Raw genomic sequence first — 23,804 nt, forward strand, 5'->3', positions numbered from 1 at the left:
TGGAGCGTGTCCTGATTGCTGGGGGCCTCGTGTCTGGGAGAGGGATGCTCTGAGCTAGGGGGCCCACCCCTGGGGTAGGGAGGTGGGGCTGTGAGGGATCAGATCCTCCAGCCAGGAAGGCAACAATCCCTGGGGATGGTGGGGGCGACAGCTGTGGTGCGGGGCCAGGAACCTGACACTGGGGCTGGGCCCCAAATGCCTTTCAGGAAGAGCTGAGGGAGGGCGGGCAGGCTCCCAAGGAGCAGCAGCCGCCCCAGAGATTCTCGGAGTTCGGCCCCCTCTACCGCCACCCCAGTCCCTGCTACAGCCTCCCTTATCAGGTAGATGGTTCTTCCTCCCATTTTCCTTTGCCTGGGGTATCCCCACTTGCCCTCACGGCTCAGGAGGCCATAGGCCAAGCTTGCCCTTTCTCCTGGGTTCTTGGGGGAGGTGTTCTAGCTTGGAGGAGCTCTCCCTGGATTTTCCAGTTAGCAGCCTCTAAGGCTTAAGCATGGCTTAAACACTTGTGGCTTTTGTGACTTTGGGCAAGTTGGCTAACCTCTCTGAGCCGTCTCCTCATCTGTAAACCGAGCTCTGTCGGATGAGTGGGTGCTCTAGGACAGGCAGTTCACATTCCTGGCTCTCGCTCCAGCTCCCCGATACAGGGCCGGAGGCCCCACTAGTCAGTCCTCGTTGCCTGTGGTCCCCAACCCTGTCGCTGTACCGTAACACCCATGCCCCACAACAGGCTCTGACCCAGCACCCAGGTGGTACTGTGGTGCAGCCAGGTAGGAACCAGAGGTGACACAGTGCTGGGTCAGCTGCATAATACCACCCCTCCCAGTGAAGGAGGAGGAGGGGACAGACATTCAACTTTGGGCAGAACTTCTTTGCCCGGGCGTGGTGTGTGTGTGTATGTGTGTGTGGTGGGGGCGGGCGGGGAGAGAAGCAGAGGGAAGACAAGTGAAGATGAAGGATGAGGGAAGGAGGAAAGGGAGGTGGGAGCAGAGGCGGGTGGCAGACGGGAGGCGAGGGGTGGGGGTGCGTTGTCCAGCAGCCCTGGTCTGAGCTGGGGTCACGTGCTGTATTTTTGCCAAGGAGGGAATCTGGTTTTAAAGGCTGGAGTCAGAGGGACCAGCTGGACCCAATCTCTCCTGGAACCGGGGGCCTTTTCTGGCCCTCAGGGCCTTCCTGGTGATGCCTTCTTTATGAAAAGGCCATTCACTGCCAAGGCTGTGTGCTTCACTCTGCCGGGCAAGCAGACGCAGCACCAGTGTCATCTCCTTTAACCCTCCCGGCGTTCCAGGAGGCCAGACCGCCCAGTCTTCCTGGTGATGGCCCTGAGGGATACAGCCTGCAACCTGTTGGGGGTGCAGCCAGGACCCCCCCACCCCAGGCTGCCCTCAGACCACCATCATGCTTCACAGTTACTGTTTGGTGGTGAAAGGACCTCAGCAGACGAATAAGTTTGGCAAATATGAAAAGGCCATCAAGCCTTGGTGTAGTGTTCACAGCCGCCCTGATGAATGTGGGAGGAAAGGAACCCTGAGGGTCCTCTCCCTGGGGCTGGTGGGGGTGGTGATGGGAGGGAACAAGGGGTCTGGTGCGCCAACCCCGCCAAGTTCACGCTGGTGGGTGAGAAAAGGGCCTGTCCCTTGTCCCCAGCAATGGGTGTGGCCTCCCTCCCAAGCCTCGAAAAGAACCTTGGATCAGAGCAGGAGGCTTTTCTGTGAGAAGCCCTACCCTAGTCCCTCATAGCAAAGATTGCTGAGCCCAAGGCTAGTCTGGCAGACAGTCATAGGCTTTGCTGAGGAATGAGCTGCTCACATCACTTGTGCAGCCTCGACCCCCTGCACGGAGGGCGAAGGGGGAAGCCTGTCTGCTGAGGAAGGGCCTGGAAGAGCCCAGGAGAACTGGAGCTGAGTTCTGCACAAGCTAGCCCTGACCTGGCTGCAGGCTCTGTCTGTCTCACCACCTTTTTCTCTCTCTCCCAACCACCCAGTTTTCAAAGAGGTGACCCTTCTTGCCCCTGACTATGAAGTTGGTGGTGGGAGATCAGACTTTGGCCAGCTAACCAGGGCTCTCTGTTCAATCCCCGCACCAAGTTTTTCTTGGTGGTGGACAGGGGTTTCCCTAGAAACTCCCCAACACCCAAGATGGGCTGTGAGGAGAAAGGAGAGGGCAGGTGCAAGGCCCAGGAAACGGGTAGGTGGGAACTGGGACTGGATCAAAAGGCCAACCAGTATTTGAGAGACGCTGTCGCCCACAAAGACGGGAGCTGTAAATGCATATGGACTCAGCTCCTCCGGGAACCAGGACTGGCCCTGCAGAGACACCATGAGAAACAGCAGCCAGAGACGTCCTAGGCTGAGAAGGCCCTGGTGGTGCGACATCCTGGAGCCCCAGGCCCACCCAGGAACAACCAGTTACTGAGAACTGTTTAGGTTCCAGAGCTTGTGAACTATTTCCAGTATTTACACTGTTATACACAGATAAAACTTAGAGAATGTTCAAGGTTAACCCTATAAAGACAGCACTCTTGCTTGTCTGGGTGCTACAGTGCTCTGCGGAGGAAGTGAGAAGGGGTGCTCATGAGGAGAAAACCCAATCAGTGGCTTCAGAAGCCAACGTTTCAATGGGGAGACTGAGTCCCACAGAGGAGAAGGGACTTGAGGGTCACATATTGCTGCATGGCCGTCCTTCTCTGGGCCTGCCAGCCCAGGGTGAGAAAGGGCTTGGGGTGGGCAGGCAGCCATGTCAGGGCTCTGCCTCCCCCTCATCCTCACTCGGGGAACCCTCGGGCACCGCGGGGCCCTGGGCTGCCCGGGTCTCCAGGTACTCGGCCTTGAGCTGCTCCAGTTCGTTCAGCTCAGCCTCCAGCCGCTCCCGGTGGGCTGCCCGCAGCTGGCGCAGCTGTTTCATGGGAAAGGGGTTCATGTCGTTGAAGGCAATGTGCATCAGCTTCCTGGGGAGAAAGCAGAGTCAGAGTCAGCGGGCATCCTGGGCACCCCTGCGTTCACTCCACTCAGGCAGCCGAGGCCCCTTCCTGAGAGGAAACAGTGACTGAGAAGACAGTTTCCACCCGAAGTGATAAGTACTGAGGCAGGAAGAAACTTAGGGCTGAGGGACCTCTAACCTTGGAAGAACAAGTTGGTCGGGGAAGGCTTCCTGGAGGAGGGGACTGTGAGCTGAGTTTTGAGGAAAAAGCACAGGTGGGCGAGACAAGCACGGTGCTGGTGGGAGTGCAGGGAGGCATTCTAAGCAGAAGAGCCTGCCGGGCCAGAAGCCCAGAGACGGAGGCTGTCCTGGGAACTCAGACAGCTCTGTTGGGCAGGATCCTAGGGCATGGGTGTTGGGGGCAGGAGAACAAAACTGCGTGGGGTCCTTGAGTGCCATGTTAAGGGGACAGATTCTGAGGCAGTGGGATGTCCCTAAAGATTTCTAAGCTGTGATGGAGGGTCAGTGCTCTGCTCTGTGTCCTGGGGTCGCGCTCATGGGGGTGGTGGAGGGGTGGGGGAGGAGCGGGTCTCACCGGCTGTCACAGATGGTCTTGGTGAAGAAATGCAGGTACTGGTAGATTTCCAGGCTATCCTGTAGCCTCAGGAGTGCCTCCTCGTTGTACTTGAAGATGGCCAGGGCATAGCGGAACACCACCTGGGGGGCAGAGTGGGGTGCAGGGTGGGGATAGGGAGCCAGGGCAGGGAAGCCCCAGAACCTACACCCCCAGGCGGTGTGGACGGCCCTGGACAGGCTGCAGAGACAGGAGGCTTGGAAGAAACATGTGGGGCAAAGCCAAGGCGGGGGTGGCTGGAAACTGCACGGGGAGCTCAGCTGGCAATCTGGGGATTGGGAGCCTGACTGTCCTGGGAGCCGGGGCAAAGTGTTGCCCCTGTTGGATCTAATGAGGGTAACCCTGTCTTTACATGGGGTGCTAGCAGGAGTTGCATGGAGAGATGGATCCGAGGGTGCTTGGTGAACTGTGAGGACTACCATCATGGGGAAACGTGGCGGAGGCCAGGGGAGGGCCTGCCCAGGATCTCCGCAAGGAAAAGGGCAGAGCTGGGAGAAGCCGCCCCGTCTAGGGCTCGGTCTGAACAGGAGGAGGAGGAGGCAGCAGTGATGTGCCTTCTGGGCAGGCTGAAGCCCCCTGTTCGGAGGAAGGGAATCCTCCCAGCTCTAGGATGGTCTTCAGAGGCAGAAGCACCACTTCCTCTCAGGGATGCAGAGCACTTGAGCTGATGAAGCCAGGCTCCCTAGAGAGGTCCCCCAGAGCCCCGCTGGGTGGGCTCCATCCTCCCTTTATCCAGGGGCAGAATCAAGACCCAGAGGAGGCAGGGACTTGCTCAAGACCCTCCCGCTCACCCTCTGCGGTGCCCTACCTTGATGCCCTCGTAGAGGAAGGCGTCCCAGACCTGGAGGAGGATGTTGCTGATGAGACTGTCTGCAAAGACCACAAGGAACCAGTTGAAGGTGATGAAGGATAGGTCCACGTGGCGCTGTCCCAGGTGGGCCATCAGCCTGGGCAGCTTCTCCAAGAGGAGGTCCTGTAGCACCCGCTGGTCCACCTGCAGCCAAGAGAGGACCTGTCGTGCTACCCTGCAGGAGGGGCTGTCTGCTTCCCATCTACCCCTCACACCCAGCCGGTCCACACACAGCCCTGGGGCTGCTCCCAGTGGGTCCTGCCCCGTCTGGGGGCACAGAGTGTCCGGAGGAGCTGGTGCCCAGCCTGACAGGGAGACACGTCACTCCATAGGTGAGTAGCCCTCCAGGTTGGGAGCTCTGATGCAGAGGTCTCTGTAGATCAGAAGTTCTTAGCCCGTGGAGTTTGGGCCCCTTTGTCCTGAACTCCAAGCCAAGATGGAGTTGAGGCTTGGATCAGTTGATACCACAGCCTCGACTTTGCACCTATTTTGGGTCTGATGCACAAGATGCTCAGGGCAAGGTCGTGGGGCCCAGAGGTGATGGTGCTGAGCGTGGTCACTGTCATGCCTCCGTCCTTGTTTCACTGGACCTAGTTGATCACTCCCAGCACTGGCTCCTTCCCTGCCCTAGGATATGGTTGTTCTGTGGCTGCTCCTATCTCAGTGATGAGCTCATTTTAGGGTCCTCTTGCTCTTTCTTTCTTTGAACTGCTGGTTTCTCAGCCCTCTCCCCGTTTCAGTCTTCTTCCAGACTTAGCTCTCAGCTGTGGTGAACACCCTCTTCCCTTCTTCCTCACCCTGAACTCCAGGTCCACTGTGGCGCTCAAAGCCTAGGGTAACCCACTAAATCTAAGATGCCACTGAACCCGCTGAAGGATGCATGGATGGACTGATGATGTCTGAGATTTACTGCAAGGTCATCAAAGCAGGGGGAATGGTGTGAGTATAGGTGAGAATAGTACTAGCCTCCCTGTGTTGGTAATTATTGAAGCTAGGTAATGAATACATGGAGGTTCATTACACTTTCTCTCTGCTTTTGTACATTTGAAATTTTCTGTATTTCAGAAAATACATGACCAGAGATGGTGTGGCCATCCTGTGATCAGAACAGATAGCCAGAAGGAGCCTTTAGCTTTCTCATTATCTGTGAAAAATAATCCTCCATTTAAGCCACTATTAGGAGAGATTAGCTCAAGGTGGAGGAGTAGAAGGAAGTGAACTCACCCCTTCTTATGAAAACAACAAAATCACAACTGCTGAACAGCCATCATCAAAAGAATCCCTGGAACCTACCAAAAAAGGCACTACTAAGTTGGGCCTCCCTGCCACACAGCAGAACACAGTCCTCACCTGGTTCACCACCTATTTCCTGATGACTCCCAAGTCTTCCTCTCCATCCCTGACCTCTCTCCTCACCTCTCCACCCAGGAGGAGAAAACAGTGCCGGGTGCTTGAAGGAGGAAAGGGGAACAGGATGGGGGGTGGGGGTGGTGCAGGTAATGGCTCGGTAGGTTTCGATGGGGAGTGAGAAGGTTCCCGCTGAGTAGCATCCCTCTCTTCATCAGGCAGATGCACCGATGCAGCGAGAATAGGACAAGGGGTGAGGAGGGAGAGGCTGGAGGGAGGAGGTGTGAGATGGTCTCGCATTTACACCTCTCAACAATCCCAGGAAGCAGTGCTACGCCCATTGGGAAGCAGGCAGGCCTGAGGTTCAGAGAGGTGATGCCACCTGCCAAGGGCACAAGGCTGTTTTCCGAGGGGCTGGCTCTGACCCTAGCTCTGCCTGACCCCAGGGCTGGCCTGCGCTCAGAGGGCAGCGGAGGGGCTGTGAGAAGACAGGCAGCTGTGCTTCTCAGTGGGCGATTATGGGAGCATGTGAAGCATCCCAGTCATCCCGCCCTCCCAAGTCCCAGCTTCCTTGTTACCTGACCTCTCTTTTGAAACTCTTAGCTGGCAAACACCAAGTGACACTAGATTTCCTCCTCCTCCCTTCCCTAGGATATCTCATAACATAATGTCCTCCCTTCCCTAGGATATCTCATAACATAATGTCCTCCCTGGAGTAACAACCACCTATGGTGTGGGCAGGGCCCTGACAATTCTCAAGGCCATCAGCTCACTGGAATATTACAGCAGTCCCAGAGCAGGGTTTACTGGCCCACTGTACAGAGGGAGAAATGGAGATTCAGAGATTCATTGGCTTTTCAGAGATCCATTGGCTCCTAGGAACAATTCAGTGGCACCAACCTGCATGGCCCCCAGTCCTCTCCCTGACTGGCTCACCTGGGATGCCAAGAGCGTCTTGCTGTAGTAGTCAGCTGGCATGATGGTCTCCACAATGGCCACCAGACACCAGAAGGCACTCTCCTCCTCATCCAGGACCAGCAGAGCGATGGCCGCCAGTCTGGAGTGGGAGGAAAGGAGGCCTGGAGTGACCCGCGGCAGTTACAACCAGGCAGCCCGGGGCAGGTGTGGCTCCCTGGGGCGTGTCCTCCCCACCACACTCCCTAACCAGGCTGGTGTTCCTGGAAACTGGGGCGAGATGAACGTGCTTTTGAAGAGGACTACCTAGGGGATTTATGGAGTGATGGGGATCATCTTAGAGCAGGGCCTCTGGAGTCCTGTTGCCTGGGTATGAATGCTGGTCCTGTAGCTTCCTTGCTGGGTGACTGTGAGCAAGGTCCTTAACCTCTCTGAGCCTCAGCCTCATAATAATCACAGGACTGTTTCAAGGACGAACGGAGTAAATACACGCTAACTGCCTAGCACAGTGCCTAATGGGCTTCCCAAGTGGCGCTAGTGGTAAAGAACCCACCTGCCAACGTGGCAGACATGAGACGCGGGTTCGATCCTTGGGTTGGGAAGATCCCCTGGAGGAGGGCATAGCAACCCACCCCAGTATTCTTGCCTGGAGAATTCCGTGGACAGAGGAGCCTGGCGGGCTGTAGTCCATGGGGTTGCAAAGAGTCTGACGCAACTGAAGTGACTTAGCATGCATGCACGGTGGCTAACATGCAGTGAGATCTCTTTATAAAGTTTAGCTGCCCTCATCTTAATATTCACGGGCTTTGAGACCTTGGCAAGTGTGTTAGTCTCTCTCAGCCTCATTCTCATTACCTGTCAAGTGGGGTTAACAATATTTCCCTCCCAGGCCTGTGAGACGTGAAGGAGACAGACACACAGCATCTTGCTCACTGTCTGGCACCTACCAGGCGCTCAGTACTCAGAGTTCCTTTTCTCCTTTGCTTCCCCTCTCCCCCAGACTTATCACGACACTCTAGAGATCATGGATAAAAAAGAAGAAAACCCCACAGGGCTGAGCAGGGATGTCTGCCTGGAAGAAGCACTATTTTCTCTCCTTCCCTGGCAGATTTCATCCAGGGTGCATCCTTTTTTTTTCTTTTTGGCTGTGCCAAACAGCCTTCAGGATTTTAGTTCCTGACCAGGGACTGAAACTGTGTCCCCTGCGGTGGAAGCACAGAGTCTTAACCACTGGATCACCAGGGAAGTCCCCAGGGTGAATCTGAGAATATATTGCCCAGGAATGTTCATGGCATTATTCATAATAGCCAAAAGGTAGAAACAATCCAAATGCCCATCAGCTGGTTAGTGGATACTCAAAGTATGGCACATCCATGCAGTGGGATGTAGCTCAGTAAAAAAAGAACAAAACATATGCTCTGACAAGGATGAACCTCAAGAACAGGCTAAGGGGAAGAAGCTTGATGCAAATGACCACACAGCATATGACTGGTATATGAAATGTCCACAAGAGCGCTCACAGAAACAGAAGGAAGGTTTGTCGTTGTCCAGGGCTGCAAGTGGGAATGGAGAGTGACTGCGAATTGGTACAAGATGTCTTTTAGGGGTGATGGAAATGCTCTAAAGTTGAATTGTGGTGATAGCTATACAACTCCGTGAATTTACTCCAGATCATTGAGTTGTACACTTAAAACCGGTGGGGAAAAAATGGTCAGTGATGAGAGGCTGCTGGCATTCACTAGGGGCCTATCAACCTCTTGGGGCTACAGCCAGACTCCAGGCTGAATACATTCAGGCTTGAGAAGGTCTGCAAAGGAGGGTGATGTGGGAAAGAAAAAACTATTAATACTTTAAATAACTCTACTTATATGTTAGAGAGAAATGAATTTTAAAATTTTGCTCTGAATTAGTATTAAATCATTACTATGATATCTGCCTTGCTCTAAACAGGCTGGGTTTGCTGCATAAAAGCAGGTTCTGTCCTCTTGAGACACCACACATGCAGTTCTAATGGCTGCCACTGGACGGCAGCACTCAGACAAGTGAAAGGGGCTGGGTTTGAAGGGCCTTTGAAAGAATACAGTGCACTCTCCGCATTTCAACAGGCTGTATTACAAATGTGTGTGTGTGCGCGCGTGTGTGTGCGCACGCGTGTGTGTGCGCACGCGTGTGTGTGCATGTGTGTGTGTGTGCGCACGTGCTCAGTCATGCCTGACTCTTTGGGATCCCATGGACTGTACAAATAACCTTCTATTTAAAGCAATAGTATGAATATCTGCCTAAATGCCAATAAATACAGCATTCAAAGAAAGAAGTAAAGAAATACCTCAGCTGCTCCTCTACAGCCCTCAGCAGCCTTTGTGCAGCCTCTTCCCACTCCGGGAGAAGCTTCTTTCCTTCTACAAGCCTTCCACAAGGCTTACCTCCAGACACTGTCTTGCTATGGGAATTTCCCCCTGCTCCTTCAGCATAGATTAGACTCCAAAGCTCATAGGTGGCTAACCCCATTCTTGCTCTCAAAAAAGTTATATCTGATCAGGGAAAAAAGTTTCTGAGTGCTCTCAGCACACTCTCCACCATAGCTCCCATTGTGAGTGTGTGGGCACACGGTAGGAAGGAGCAGGTCTGGGGGCTGGAGACCAGGGTTAGCAGTTGGCTTAGCCCCTATGCATAGTGAGGCCCAGGTCAGGTTCCTTAGCTTCTCAGACACTCTGTTGTGTCAGCTGGGCTTTCCTGAGGATTAGATGACATCAGGTATGTACCTGGCATCCAGGAGGCTCTCCTTAAGTCTTAGCTCCTACCTGATCTTTGCGTGAAATGTACAAACCATTCATACTAATCTCATAGCTTTCAGTTCCCTTCAAATCTCATCTTAAAGAGGATTCAGAAGTTTTGTCCTTTCTGAATTTTAACATGTTCAAACAGATAAGTGTGCACGTTTCTGCTCAGCTGCTGAATGAATAAATGTATAAATTTCTACGGACATCCCCTATAGCAGATGTTTAGAGTAGTGTGAAATCTGAACAAGTTTCCAAAGAGGCATAGACTGAGAGGCATTACTGTTCAGGTTTAACTCTGAATTCCCAGAAACTGTACATGTATAGGGCTTCCCTGATGGCTCAGTGGTAAAGAATTCGCTTGCCAATGCAGGAAATGTAGGTTCAATTCCTGGGTCGAGAAGATCCCATGGAAAAGGAAATGGCAACCCATTCCAGTATTCTTGCCTGGAAAATCCCATGCACAGAGGAGCCTGGTGGGCTACAGTCCACTGGGTCGCAAAGAGTGGGACGTGACTTAGCAACTAAACAACAAATGCTCAGTTTCACCCAGTTTGAGCTGGGAAAAGGTATTAAAAACAGCTACGTTTGGGAACCATTCCAATTTGAGTAGGGACACTCTGAATACTTATTCTGTGTTAAGTAAATGCCATATACTTCCTATTCTGAAAAAAGAGCTTCTATATGAATGGCTTATGTAAATTTTGTCTGAGTATATATGTGTTTAAATTAAGTTGAACCAAAACTTGCTTTGGGATATATTTGAGATTAGGCCACCTCTACGGGGGCAGCCTTGAGAGCTCCCCATAATACTGGAAAGGCACTTCTCTGTCTCTTTCGAGCCTCCCAAGAAGTCAGAGAGGTCAAACAGATGGGGACAAGCAGTCGAAAAGACATGTTGAAGACAGAGTTGGGCCAGAGTCCCAGCCCTACCAAGTCACCCCATCCCAGCTCCCCCCTACCATCCCTTGTCTCCTGCTGTTGAACCAGAAGTAAAAATGAATCCAGGCTGGGCCAGACTCCTTCCTTTGGGAATTTAGGCCTACAACATGAGGGTGTCAACAAGTGGGTTGCTGAAAGCCTTGACTCAGGGGCTAAGATCGCTATTCTGACAGTCCTGATGGGCCGGAAATATCCACAGAATGACAGTGAGATTGGTCTGCTGAGAGAGAAGGAAGCAGCCATGTATTATGAGAGGTCAGAGACCTCCACAGAGGGCTGTACAGTCTCAGGGAACAGCATCTCCTTGGAATATGGCACGAATGGGACCCCCTGGGGTTGTGCTGTGGCCCCACTAGAGACAGCAGTTGCCTCGGCTTGCAATGACCGTCTGCCCCCAGCCCTACTTCCTTTCCCAACTTTCGGGAGCCTCCTCTGTCACATTTACAAATTCTCTTTTCCTTGGGCTCCTCCAAGTGGATTTTGTTTAAAGCAATGATCCCTGACCCAGGCAGTGGGCTACACGACCCCAGTGGCCCTCTCGTGTGCTCTCTGTGGGAGCGGCACCACCCTGTGGACACGTCACAGGGGAGGGCATGGGACGAGGAGCCGGGGCTCTGACCCAACTCTATTTTCAGTGTGATCTTTCACCTGCTTGTGCCCATCTGGTTGACCTCCCTGGCTTCTTGGGTGGCTCCAAAGGGACAGAGAGGTGCCCTGGAAGGTCGAGGCTGCATAGCTTACCTGTTTAGGCCCTGGCAGTAGCCAATGGTGGGGTTCTGCCAGGAGAAGGCCAGCAGCACCCGGCGGAGCTTGTCAGGGAAGCTGGAGGTGGGACAGGTGAAGTGCTTGTTATTGGGGAAGGTCCGGTTCAGGTCCAGCTCAATCTGGCGGGCAGCAGAGTGCTTGCAGGCCTGGCCCCGGCTCAGCAGCGCCTGGTAGCAGCCGGGGGCCTGCAGGTGCTGGACTCGGAGGCGGATCAGCCACCTCCAAACACGCGGCCGGTGCTCGTGGGGCACGCCCGCCCGCAGCAGCTGCTTCAGTTCTGCCGAGGGGGCCAGCTCGCCCAGGGTGGCCCAGCGCTCCCGCAGTGGCCGCTCCACGGCCTCGTGGGCCAGCAGGTGGTGGGAGTGCACTTCCAGTGCCTGGATCTTGGCCAGCAGCCTCAGGTCCTCCACCTCGTAGTTGGGCACCGTCAGGAAGCCGTACTCGTCATACTCACTGCCAGCAAAAGTCCATGTCAGCAACACTTTGCAAGGCCCTTCCCCAGATAAGGGGCAGTGAGGAGAGGGTGGGGCCTGGGCAGGGAGCCTGCGGGGCTTTATTGTAGGTTGGCCATGTGGCTCCGGGCAGGTCACTTCAGTGCTCTGGACCTCAGTTTGCTCTGTACAGTGGGTACAGGCAGGGGCTCTTGCACTGCCTCATGAAGACCCAGTGAGATCCTCAGATGTAAACTGCTAGGGGCTAGACTAGACAGTGCCTGGTACATAGCAAGTGCTAAAAGAGATATGCTCATTCATTCTGCGCAAATATAAAGGACCCTCGGGACTTCCCTGGTGGTCCAGTGGTTAAGAACATGCCTTATAATGCAGGGGACGTGGGTTCAATCCCTGCTTGGGAAACTAAGATCCCACAGGCTGTGGAACAACTAAGCCTATACGCTGTGGCTAATGAAGCCTGTGCCCTCTGGGGCATGTGTGTTACAACTAGAGTCTGTGCGACACAATGCAAGATCCTGCATAACGCAACAAAGATCCTGCATGCTGCAAGTAAGACCTGATGCAGCCAAACAAATAAGTATTAAAAAAAGAAAAAAGAACCCTCTTATTACTCCATGAAGCCTTAGGCCCTAGGAGGCCTGTACTACCATTGGACAGCCACACTTCCGCAGCCAGGAAGCCCAAGGCCAGATGGGGAGCAGGCAGCACCAACAACATGCAGGACTGAGCAGTGGAGACCCATTCCGCACAGCCTTTCAGCAGTCAGCATTCATTTGCCCCTATTATATGCTCTGCCTGTGCTATCTCATTTAATCCTCATGATCCTGTGAAGCTGGTGATCTCAGCCTACGTCTTAGGGAGGCTGAGTAGGAGGCTCAGAAAGGTAAAGTGACTTGTCCAAGGTTACACAGTAAAAAAGTCAAGTCCGGCTCCAAAGCCTAGTTGCTGGCCACTGGACTACCCAGCCTCTAGGGACCTTTGACCCCAGCCACAGCCCATTCTGTTTTATTTAACTGCCCGGGTCCACCGTCCTCAGCAAAGGCTTGGCTCAGAGGAGGCAGGTGGCTTGTGTCCCCTCCTCCCCTCTCTGACAAACACCTCTGGGAGACAGTCTGGGGCAGCGGGAAAAAACAGAACTCGGGAGGCAGGCCCATGGCGGCTACACTAGTGTGCGTGTGGCCTTGGGCAGGGGCCGGCCGCACCTCTTGGCTATAAAATGGGGTTCGTCCCAACCACATGCTCATCCGTCTGAAGGTACAAGGAGGTAAGGGATGGGCAGCGCTCACACGGTCAGCAGCACTGGCAGCAGGGTGGCTGGCAGCACCCGGGGCCTGCAGACCCAGCCCTGCTCCGGGCTCACCTGATGGTGCTGGGGCTGAGCACGACGCTGTCGGCCGAGGCCTCGCTGGCTTCCCACTGCAGTGCCTCCTGGATGAGCTGCCTCAGGAGCTCCGAGCACTCGCCGGCCTCCACCCCCAAGGCCTCCTGCAGCCTCCGCAGCCCTGCCAGGTACTTGCTCTCCACCCGACAGTTCTGGGCTTGGAGGTAGGCGCACTGTGGGAGGCAGAGGTCGGGGGTGGTCAGGCCACCTGGTTGGGCTTGGGCCAGAGGCCTGAACAGCTTTAGGCAGTCCAGCCCTTCCAGCTCTCATCTTCCATTCCCCCGACCCCAGCCATTCATATGAAGAAAAGGAGAGGAGCCCCGAATGCAAGAGTTTACAGTAAGGCAGAAAGGGCTCCAGGCTAGAGAACCAGGCCCAGGGCTGGAGCTAGATTCAGAAACAAGAGGGGCGAAGTGGGCAGGGGCAGCACAGGCTCTTGCGTGGCCTGCAGTCCCATCCTGTTCAGCCACTACAGGCTGGGTGACCTACAGCAAAATTTCTTAACCTCTCTGTGCTTTAATGTCTTCATCTGAACATTGGGGATAATAGTGTCTGCCTCAGAATTCTTGTGTGACTCAGATGAGCCAAAGCCCTTGCAGGGCACTTGGCCCATAGCAAGCTCCCTGTAAGGGATATACCCGAGCAGTGCCCAGGGGATGGACATGGAGCTCTGGACACTGCCCTTGTGCCTTCTAATGTCACCCGGGGGGCTTTTCCTGTTCCTCCAGCACACCACGTCTCTCCCACCTCGTGGGGCACACAGTGCACATCCCCCATCTGCCTGCCCCCATATCTTCCTGTTTCTTTGTATGCCTCATGATATTTTGTTGAAAATGGAACATCTGAACCTAATAAGGTGGGGTGGAATTAATTAAAGAAAGCTCAGCGAAGAAAAGAGTCCAGTCAGGCCTGTTTGGGGACCTCTCAGGTCCTGTCCCCTGCAACACTAACTGCTCCAAGCAGGAAGAAGTGTACACCTACATCTCTGATGGGAAGGTGCCTCCACTTCATTCTCCAGCAGGAAAAGCAGAGACTTCAGCAGTCCAAACAATGAGAAGCCTCCACACCGCTAGTGGACTTTCTGGTTATCACAGTCCTTCCTAACCCTTCCCTTTTCCCTATAAAAAGCAAGTTTCCCTTCCCTGTTCCTTGAATTTGCCTGCGGTTCACCACAGTTCATGGATCCCAAGTTGTAATTCCTCTGGTTAGTCCTGAATAAACTTGCTTTTGCCTGTAAAATAACTAGCCGCTGTATTATTAAAACTGACAGTGGTAACTCGGGGAATCAGGTTCTCCCTCTTACTCTAGGGTTTCCTGTTTTTGATTGTTTATACCTCAAGGATAAACAATAAGGTATAAACTTAAGTTCTTAGGTCTTTTCTGCACCTTTCCCTGGGCATGTGTGGTCACTTTCTAATTTCCCCCACATCTGCAGTTGTTTTGGAATATATAGTTAATACCTGGCTCCCAAAAGGGGGAAAAGAGAAGTATGAAGTTGGCAGGGGGTTAGGGGGGAGGGTGCTGGCCCTTTAAATCCCTGGGCAGTTACTTTAGAGGGGGGCCAGGGCTTGCTACAAAGTGGGGAGGTAGGACAACAGTGGCTGCCTGCCTCTTCCTCTCACCCCTGTGATCAGAAGCTGCAGTCAGCAGAGCACAGATCTCTGACATGTGGATGAAGTTCACAAAGGGCACAGTCTGGAGGGTGAGCAGTCAGGTCAAGAGGAGAGAGTGAGACAGTGGTGAGAGGGTGAGTGGACTGGAAGGGTGGCTAGAGACAGAGATGGCCAGACCTGGGCTCCTGGCCCTCACCTTCATCAGGAGGGCCTTCTCCTTCTCAGCCACTTTCCTCCAGATTTTTGTGACCTGGTGGATCTCAGAGTTGAGAAAGTGGTTCTGGGTCCGGTATGCTTCCATGTCATCCTGAAGAAGAGAGCAAAGCATTTAATGGGCTGCACCAGAATCATCTCCCTGGTCCTCACTTTCAGATGTGCTGCCAACACTTCCTTCAGAAATTTCCAATAATTCCCACTATTGGCAAACAGAAAAGGAACTCTGAAATAAAAAAAAAATATTGATAGTCCCCTTCTCTAATCTTGATACCAGTGTGATATGTTAGAGAAAGCATTAAGCCTAGAGTTCAAATCCTGGCTCTGATTTCCTGGACGGGAGGCCCACTGAGTCACTCTGACTCTGCTTCCTCTTCTGTAAAAGGGGCAAGTTTCAACAAACTCACTTGGCAGCTGGAGACTAAGTGAGCTACAAGGAGCAAAACAGCAACCATTCCAGTAGTGTTTGTTTTTTAAATAAACATATTTTGTCACACATTGGTGATCATATTGAGCAATTTTGGGTGAAAATTTTTTACTTAGTGTCACTTTGTAAATATTTTTCTGTGTTTCTACAGAAGCTTCCTAAAGATGATTTTTGACGTCTGATGACTATTCTATGAAGTCATAGATGACATGATCTGATAGTCATAGATGACTATTCTATGAATTTACCATAACTTAGATATAATCCTTCTCCTGTTGCTGTTTTTTCATTTGAGCCCTAGATGTTTTTGGTTTGTCTCTCTTATGAATAAATCTGTGAGGCCTATCTCTAAGCCTAGAGTTCTCCTTTTTGCAAGCTGTCCAGTGGAGGGAGCATGAATCCTCCTGTCTGGGGCAAGGAGAAGCTGACCCCCCCTGAGGAGGGTCAAGCAGGAGCCTGAAAGAGTGACCACAGCCACCACAGCCATGGCTCCATCTTTATTCTGCTTGGAAGGATTCTGCAGAAGCAGTGGACAACACATGCTCACGTGATTCCAGGGCATTTACTAGCTGAAACTCAATCCCTTTCTCTTGCATTCAAAAAATTGTACTGGGCTGGCTGTAGGTGAGTGTGAGAGACTGCTGCAGGTGTGACTAGATCAGACTGATAGGGGCAGAGTGAAGGGCAGAAGTAGGTGATTAAATAATTCATAACTCAGGGAACTCACACTGGGGCTCTGTAACAACCTAGAGAGGTGGGAAAGGGTGGGAGCTTTAACAAGGAGGGGACATATGTACACCTATGGCTGATTCATACTGATGTATGGCAGAAATCAAACCAATATTGTAAAACAATCATCCTTCAATTAAAAATAAATAAATCAAAAAAATAGCAAACCTCACTAGGGATTATAAATAGAAAAATCATAGCAGACCCTTGTAAGTTAATGATTACTTGAAAAAGAAGGTTTGCTTAACCACAAAACCAAGCCGGCTTGCTTAGCAACCAACCCATGCACTAGAAGCACTAGACACGCCCCCAGGTAATAAAACAATGGTGGCCTGAGACCACATCCTGCCCAGTGAGCTCAGTAAGTTAGGACAGTTCTCTGCACACATAAAAAACAATAATTTGTGGCCCTAGCTTGACCATGGAAGGACAAGAAAACTCCCCTGCTCAACTTGGAGAAGCTGATGATGGAAGCAGGATGTCTACTCAAGAAAGACAAAGAAGGTCTTCTCCCTGTCCCTACTTTTCTTTTGATTATAAAACTGTAGCCCAGTAAGCTCTTGAGCATGGCACTCTCTCACCTGGCCTCTTGTAAGCCTCACAAATGTCCTATTTCAACAGATCACTCCTTATCTATCACTATGCATCTCGTTGAATTCTTTCTGTGCTGAGACATAAAAGACTATGGTACTGGAGCTCCTCAGAACCCCCTGAAATGCCACCCATCTCTTTCAGGCCCTGGTTAAGAACAGGCCCTGGTTAAGCACACCTTGCCTGTGGCACTTCAACAACGGGGATGGGTCACTTGCACACAGCTGACAGGCCATCCTGACCCTCTCCATTAGATCCCTCCCAGCCCAGAAGCTCCAGTTCACGTCCAGGGGCTCTCCAAGGCTTGGGACGTGTTGCACAGGGTGCCCTGCTTGCAGCCCAGACAAGGAGGGCAGGGACAAGTGCCCCGTGGAGCAGCTGTGGGCCTGGTGGCGTCCAGGGGTGGCGTCCGGGCAGTGCCTTCCCGTCCACTCACTGCCCTACCCTGAGTGTTCTTCTTGGCTCAGAACTGTAGGAAGGAAAAAGAGAAACCTCAGAGAAGAGAAAAGCCATGTGACTGTCACCAGGAAAGTAAATGAGAAAAACACAACTGGAGAGAGGGGACAAGGAAGAAGCGTCTACCCGCCTGCTCTCACAGGGACGAGGGAGCCGGGAACCCTCTTTGGAAAACGGCACGTAGAGCGGCCCTGGTGCTAGTGGGGAGGGAGCAGATGGGACATGGGGAGAGCCAGGGTCTGGCTGCCACTTCTGCTGTGTGACCCTGGATCAGTGCTTCCTCCTCTCCAGGACGTGGCTGGCCCTGCCAGCCAAGCTCTGTATTCAAGAGGTCAATGATTCTGTTCTCACACTGACAGTTTGGACAACAGGGGGCAATTTCCTCAAAGTTGAGTGTCCTCAATCACAAGGGCAAGCAGGAGATGTGAACACGTTCTGTCCCTAAACCTACAAACAGTGGAGTTTTGATGGATTTTCTATTTTCTCCTGGATCAAAGACCCAAAGGCTAAAAGTAAGGGAGTCTAGTACGTACAACTCTTTCTAGCACAAAACACCTCCATGGTGTCAGCTGAAGGACTGATGGCTTTCTAACAACCTCGGGGGAGCAGCTGTCAATGTAAGCATGGGTGATGTGAATTGTACCCAGAGTCTCTTCATCTCTGAGCTCACTGACAAACTCCTGGACATGCAAATTCAGGGGCACATTCAGTCTCCTAGGTGAGTCCATGCTTGCGCAAGTCCATTTCTCTCACCCCCATGCTGCTTCACTGGGTCTTCAACAGTGGGTTCCAGCAGAATGGCACAGAAAGGAGAAAGACACTTAGCAGGCGGAGCAGAGTAGGAAAGCAATCTGATGGAAGCAATCTTCACCACTTTGTGAGGGACTCAGGGCTTCCCTTATGACTCAGCTGGTAAAGAATCCACCTGCAGGTCGGGAGACCTGGGTTTGATCCTTGGTTTGGGAAGATGCCCTGGAGAAGGGAAAGGCTACCCACCCCAATATTCTGGCCTGGAGAATTCCATGGACTGTATAGTCCATGGGGTCAAAAAGAGTTGGACACGACTAAGCAACTTTCACTTCAGAGCTTTCTAACAACCTAGCTGCATCTGCATTTGAAAGATTTTGTTTTCCTTTTGAACTCAAAAGAATTTCTGATTTTAGACCAAATAAGGGAAAAGGTTCAGAGACTACTTATGTGCTTTTTCCTGCTGAAAAAGAAAGGGAAAGAAATTTGGGTTTCGTGTCATCTTTTATCCTTCTAACAACTAGGACTGGGTAGGCCGTGTAATATAAAGGCGAGATAATTTGCCCAAGGTCACACAGCTAGCAAGAGGCAGTCTGCCTGACTTCAGAGCTTGGGGAGTGGCTATTGCACCACACTGCCCACTGGTTTCTCAAAAGCTCCTGCATTTCTTTATCTTTTTTTTCCTTTCCCCCGCCCCCACGACCCCCACCAATAGTAGTTCTTTGATATAGCGGTTTGGGATTCCCACAGTAATCCGAAGTATATTTATGTGGCTGTGAGTGCCAGGGTTGGGGCAGGACTGACTGGGGCTATATGGCTGCCTGTAGGGATGGTGGGGGCTGAAAGCACCTGTTCCCAGCTCCTGTCACCACCCTCCAGGGAGGAGGTTGCAGCCTGTGGCAGGCATCACACCTTTAATAAAGTCCTCACCTCCTGAGCGGTAACTGGTCCCTGGGAGATGGGTGAGAGCCACAGCCTGCACGAGGGTGAGAAAGGGATGACAGTGGTGGCTAGAAGCACTGGGAAGGCAGCAAAGCAGACAGAATGGTCAGAGAAGGGAGCTGGAGCCCAGGGCTTCCCTCACTTCCTCCACACACAGCCCTGGGCAAGCAACTTCACCTTTCACAGCCCTGGCATCCTCCTCTGTAGTGGGGAGCACATAAGTGGCTGCCTTCCAGGGCTGGTTCGAGGACTAAATGAAGTGATGTAGAAAGGGCACTTAGGATGGTGGACACCTCACCATCAACAATCTGTATGTAGGGGTACCGATTATTATTGTCATCAAGACCAAGTCACAGCAGCACAGGTCACCACTTGTGTGCAGGACTGCTGAAGAGGGCCACTGGGCACCTCGGTGGCTTCCAAGGACATCAATGTGGCACTGAAGGAAGCTGACCAGGCCGGCCCCAGAGTGCTTAGGAGTTCTGACTCCAACTTGGGCTTTTCCATCTCTACTCTGATAATTTAGAGATACGTACACTTTTCAGCTTAGGGTATCATGAAAACGTCAAGCTGCATTGGGTACTCTGGATAAGAAAGTGAGGGAGTGTGCAGCAATGCTTCCACCAACATCTGTTTCAAATATGAATTGTCCAGATTAAGGATCACCCCAGTTCTACCTAGAAAACCCCTGGGGTCAAGACCAGTGTCCTCCCCAAGGGCCCAGGGCCCCTACCTACCTTTTTTTTTTTTTTCCTACCTACCTTTAGGTGCTCCATCTTCTCCTGTTGGCTCAGGAAGTCCCTGTCAGCCTCCTCTGGGGCCTTCATGAAGTCCTGGGTGACCTTCTCAGAGAGCTTGCAGATGACCTGCTGCTTGGCCTGATTCTTGTCCAGGAGCAGCTGCACGTGCTGCTGCAGTTCCCGTATTTCCTGCTCCCGCAGGCTTGCTGTCTGCGCCAGGCTCTCCCGCTCCCGCTCCAGGGCCTCCACCCGCCGGCCCAGCTCCGCAATCTGCCGCACTTTGTGACGCACCAGCTCCAGCCGGTCCTTGTCCTGGGCCGCTGCCAGGTATGCGCTGGACACCCTCTTCTCCTGCTGGGCTGCCTCTAGCGCCTTGTGCAGGATCTTCACCAGCTCCTGCGTGGGAAAGGAGAAGCGCCCAGAAACTCAGGGAAGGCCTGTGAGGTGCCAGAGGCAAGGCGAATGCTGTCATCAGTTCTCCTACAAGCCCTGGGAGGTGGTGGGTATCATCTCCTGCATGCATGCCAAGTCGCTTCAGTCGTGTCCGACTCTGGACTGTAGCCTGCCAGGCTCCTCAGTCCATGGGATTCTCCAGGCAAGAGTACTGGAGTGGGTTGCCGTGCCCTCCTCCAGGGGATCATCCTGACACAGGGATCGAACCTGTGTCTTTTATATCTCCTGCACTGGCAGGCGGGTTCTTTACTACTAGAACCACCTGAGAAGACCATCATCTCCTGGGATATCTCATTCTAGCACCCACATTCTCTCTTTCTGTTTAAAAGAGCTTTAGGGACTTCCCTGCTGGTGCAGTGGCCAAGACTCTGAGCTCCCAATGCAGGTTTGATCCCTGGTCAGGGAACTAGATCCTGCAAGCTGCAGCTAAAGATCCAGCAAGCCACAACAAAGATCCAAGATCCTGCAAGCTGCCACTACGATGTGGCACAGCCAAGTGAAAAAAATTAATGTACGTGTGTGTGTGTGCTCAGTCATGTCCGACTCTTTGCAACCCCAGGTAGGAATACTGGAGTGGGTTGCCATTCCCTTCTCCAGGAGATCTTCCCAACCCAGGGATCAAACCTGAGTCTCCCACACTGAAGGCATATTCTTTACCGTCTGAGCCACCAGGGAAGCCATCAAAAAAATTAATAAATATTAATAAAAAAGAGAGTTTTAGTTAGACACATGGATCCCCAGCAAAGGATTACATCGCCCAGCCAAGCTCACAGCTAGATGTGGTCAAGTGATTATTCTGCCTAAATGGGATATGAGAAATGCTGTGGGTAGCTTCTGGGTCATACCTTCCAAACCACTGCACACACACTGCCCTGGCCCAGTTCCCTTTCCTTCTGCCTGGGAAATGGCAAGAACTGAAGTAGCCACGTTAGGCTCACAAGCAGAACTTGCATATTGAAGATGACACAGTTGTCCTGCCAGCTCAGAACTGTGCACTTCACTCTGGATTCTTCAATGTCAGAGAGAAATTAACTTCCAATATGTTATAGGCTTTAAGGCTTTAAGCTTTATAATACTTTAAGGCTTCTGCCCATACCCTATACATGTCTGTTTCAGAAATGAACAAACGGAGGCCCAGCAGAGTGGAATTTAATCCCAAGTCATTCAGCCACTGAGCTGCCTGTGCTTGGTCAGTATTGAAGGTGGAGTGGCAGCGGTGTGGCATGGCTCTTCCCTCTCACTCCTGAGCCAGACGTTCATAATCAATCTCAGTATTCCTTCCTGCTAACCCTAGCTGAGGCCTCAGAATCCTTCTGAACATGGCATCCATGCAGTCACTACCAATCGAGTTGAGGCGGCATTAGAGAGAAAACGTGCTGGCAATCCTCACACCAAGCCACAACACCTGGGGCTTCATTCAATCCATCTGTGTCCACGCCTCTGCCTACCAAACGATGCCTGTGAGGCTGGTGCAAGGAAGCAGCAGGGAGTTCAGAAGCAACAGACCTCGATTTAGTTCTTCGCAGGGCCACCTGATTCATTCAAGTACACTGAGCATTCAAGGTTTGATTCCCTGTGCCTTTGAGCTTCCAACCTTCCCAGCACTGGGGACCTGTTCTGCCCCAAAGCAGGGATATGAATTCATCTGGGGCCAGGACCAGGGTATCAGAAATCAGGCAGCTCAGCAGCCAGTCTCATGTGAACCTCAGACCTGCAGGTGGGGTCTTTAGGTCACACTGCCATGCTCCCTGCCAGTCTCATCTGGAAAAATGTGGTTCCCTGGAGACACCTTAACTGTATGTATGCCAAAGCATTTAAATAAATGATTGGCTGGATAGCGTGGTTTGCTAAGAACAATTCCATTTTGGAGGAGAACTGCCCCAAATCATAACTTCATTTGAGAAGCTAATGATAAGACCAAGTTAGCATACAACTTCTGAAACCTTGGTACTAGTGACTGTCCCTTTTCTGGTTCTTTCTCTTCTATCCATCCATCTAACCTGTATCAAGTGCTCACTCAGTGCCAGGCCCCATGCCAGGCCCTGGGACCCAGAGAGGGACCAGTCACCATTCCCACCCTCAAGGGCCACAGAGGCTGATGGAAGCAAAGGTGAACCACTGCTGTGGAGTGATTTACTGCGAGAGACGGAAGCAGGGGTGTCTGTCGGGGCACAGGGCAGTGGGCAATGACTTTCGTCTGGGGTGGAGGCGGGGTGCCAGGGGGCGGGGTGACCAGTACACTTCATAGAAAGGTGGAGCAGCTTAAACTGATTCTGAAGAATGAGGAGGGCCAGAGATGGTCAAGCAGCAGGTGGGAGACATGGGGCAGATGGAGGGAGCTGAGGATTGGGAGGACTTTGCAGATGGGGCTGAGCCAACTGCTTACGCAAAGGCTCAGTGGAGTGAAAGAACAGGTATGCAGCTGCAGGTCCTGGGTGTGGAGGGGAGGTGGGTGGGGAGGGCGGTTGAAAACCAAACCGGAATGTTAGGAATTTTTAGAACTCAGCTCCGCAGGGCTGTGCAAAGAGAGATTAGCATTCCTGTGGCTGCCGGTGACTGAGAAGCCCAGACCATTTTCTGCTTCAGCGGAGATTTGGAGGCTACCCTGGCTAACTGCCTGGTGAATTAACCCCACACAGGCCACTGTTTGGACTTGCCCTAGCCTCAGAATTGGGTGGGTATCTGTCCCCCAGGGTGGCAGAGTCAACTCTGAGGCCCATTTCTTTCCATCAGCTGTCTCCCCCTTCCCACATCTGGCTCTCAAAATCCAAGACCAAAACACCAGGCCAGGAGTCTGTCCTCTCATCCCAGGATATGGGCACCAGAATGAGACAGGAAGAAAGGGACCCAGAGATAGTGGAGCCAGAGCAGCAAGTGAAAGGAGAAGCAGGAATGGATCATGGATTTGGGAAACCTGGAGGCTGGCCGGCCCCGGGAGACCACCTGGGCCAGTCACCCCACTGTCCCATGGGGAGACTGAAGCTCAAGGAAGCAGAGAACTAAAGGGACCTGGTGGATCCCGAGTGGGGAAACTGCAGCTAGAGCAGAGGGCTCCCAACTCCAGTCCTAAGACCTTTGACTTCTCCATGATGTGTAATTAATGGGTTTTGCATAGAAATGCTTCTTTTGATTTCTTTAAAAATAGAAATAACCCATATTCATAGCAGCATTATTCACAAAACCCAAGAGGTGGAAACAACCCAAGTGTCTATTGATGGTGCATGGATAAATGAAATGTGGCATACGATGGAATATTGTTCGCTCTTAAAAATGAAGGAAATCCTATTACATGTTACAACATGGATGACCTTTGAGGACTTTATGCCAGGTGAAACAAGGCAGTCACCAAAACACATATATACATCAAATAGAAATACAAAAAACAAAAAGCAAAGCTAGAACATCCCATTTTGAAGCTGCTTTTGTCCTTACAACATGTGAAAGCAGCTCTCCAGGTCAGTCATTATCGAACAACACGCATTTGCAACAGTTCAAGAGTATTCCTTGTATGGAGCACACGATACCCTTCATCCCATCCCCGAGGATGGACACCTGGCTTGTTTCCAGTTCCCACAATCCCCAGCAAGGCCTTAGGACTGAGGCTTAGAAGAGCTGGCTCAGTGATACTTCTAATATTTCTTAATCGAATCATTGTTTGGCCCACCTTAGATTTTAACAATGGGTAACAAGTTGTCATTTTAGTAAGTATTTTAAAAGTCAATAAATCATTTATCTTATGAACGAGTTGATATCTTCACCACTCACTAAAATCAAGGTGGGTGGGTCCAACAGTGCTTGTGGGAAGAGCACTGGACTGGGCATCCTCTTACCCCTAAGGGGCTCAGGGCCAGCTGTGAGCAGGTGAAGGAGCCCTGGGTTCCCATTCCAGGTCCATGAAGGTGGACCTAATGTGC

At 52.2% G+C, this 23,804-nt stretch overlaps 1 protein-coding gene across 7 annotated transcripts in view; it reads right to left on the reverse strand.

Annotated features, from left to right (window-relative positions):
* Positions 1-2,418: 2,418 nt before the first annotated feature.
* Positions 2,419-23,804, reverse strand: part of TBC1D2 (TBC1 domain family member 2) — a 43,028-nt gene continuing 21,642 nt past the window's right edge. For 6 of the 7 annotated variants that reach the window (XM_086416045.1, XM_086416042.1, XM_086416043.1 and 3 more), the window contains 8 exons: positions 19,459-19,833; positions 14,789-14,899; positions 12,959-13,152; positions 11,123-11,599; positions 6,684-6,804; positions 4,359-4,544; positions 3,512-3,633; positions 2,419-2,944 (listed from right to left, as the gene is read on the reverse strand). In XM_086416045.1, coding sequence (XP_086272171.1) covers positions 2,737-2,944; positions 3,512-3,633; positions 4,359-4,544; positions 6,684-6,804; positions 11,123-11,599; positions 12,959-13,152; positions 14,789-14,899; positions 19,459-19,524 — 1,485 coding nt within the window. In that variant the 5' untranslated portion in view covers positions 19,525-19,833 and the 3' untranslated portion in view covers positions 2,419-2,736. Of the gene's footprint in view, positions 2,945-3,511; positions 3,634-4,358; positions 4,545-6,683; positions 6,805-11,122; positions 11,600-12,958; positions 13,153-14,788; positions 14,900-16,730; positions 17,022-19,458; positions 19,834-23,804 lie in introns of those variants that run through there. The other variant, XM_086416046.1, reaches the window with a different exon arrangement.

Source organism: Bos grunniens, chromosome 8 (assembly GCF_055505025.1).
Source record: "Bos grunniens cultivar Pamir isolate PY7600 chromosome 8, Bosgru_T2T1.0, whole genome shotgun sequence".
NCBI classification, from domain to species: domain Eukaryota; kingdom Metazoa; phylum Chordata; class Mammalia; order Artiodactyla; family Bovidae; genus Bos; species Bos grunniens.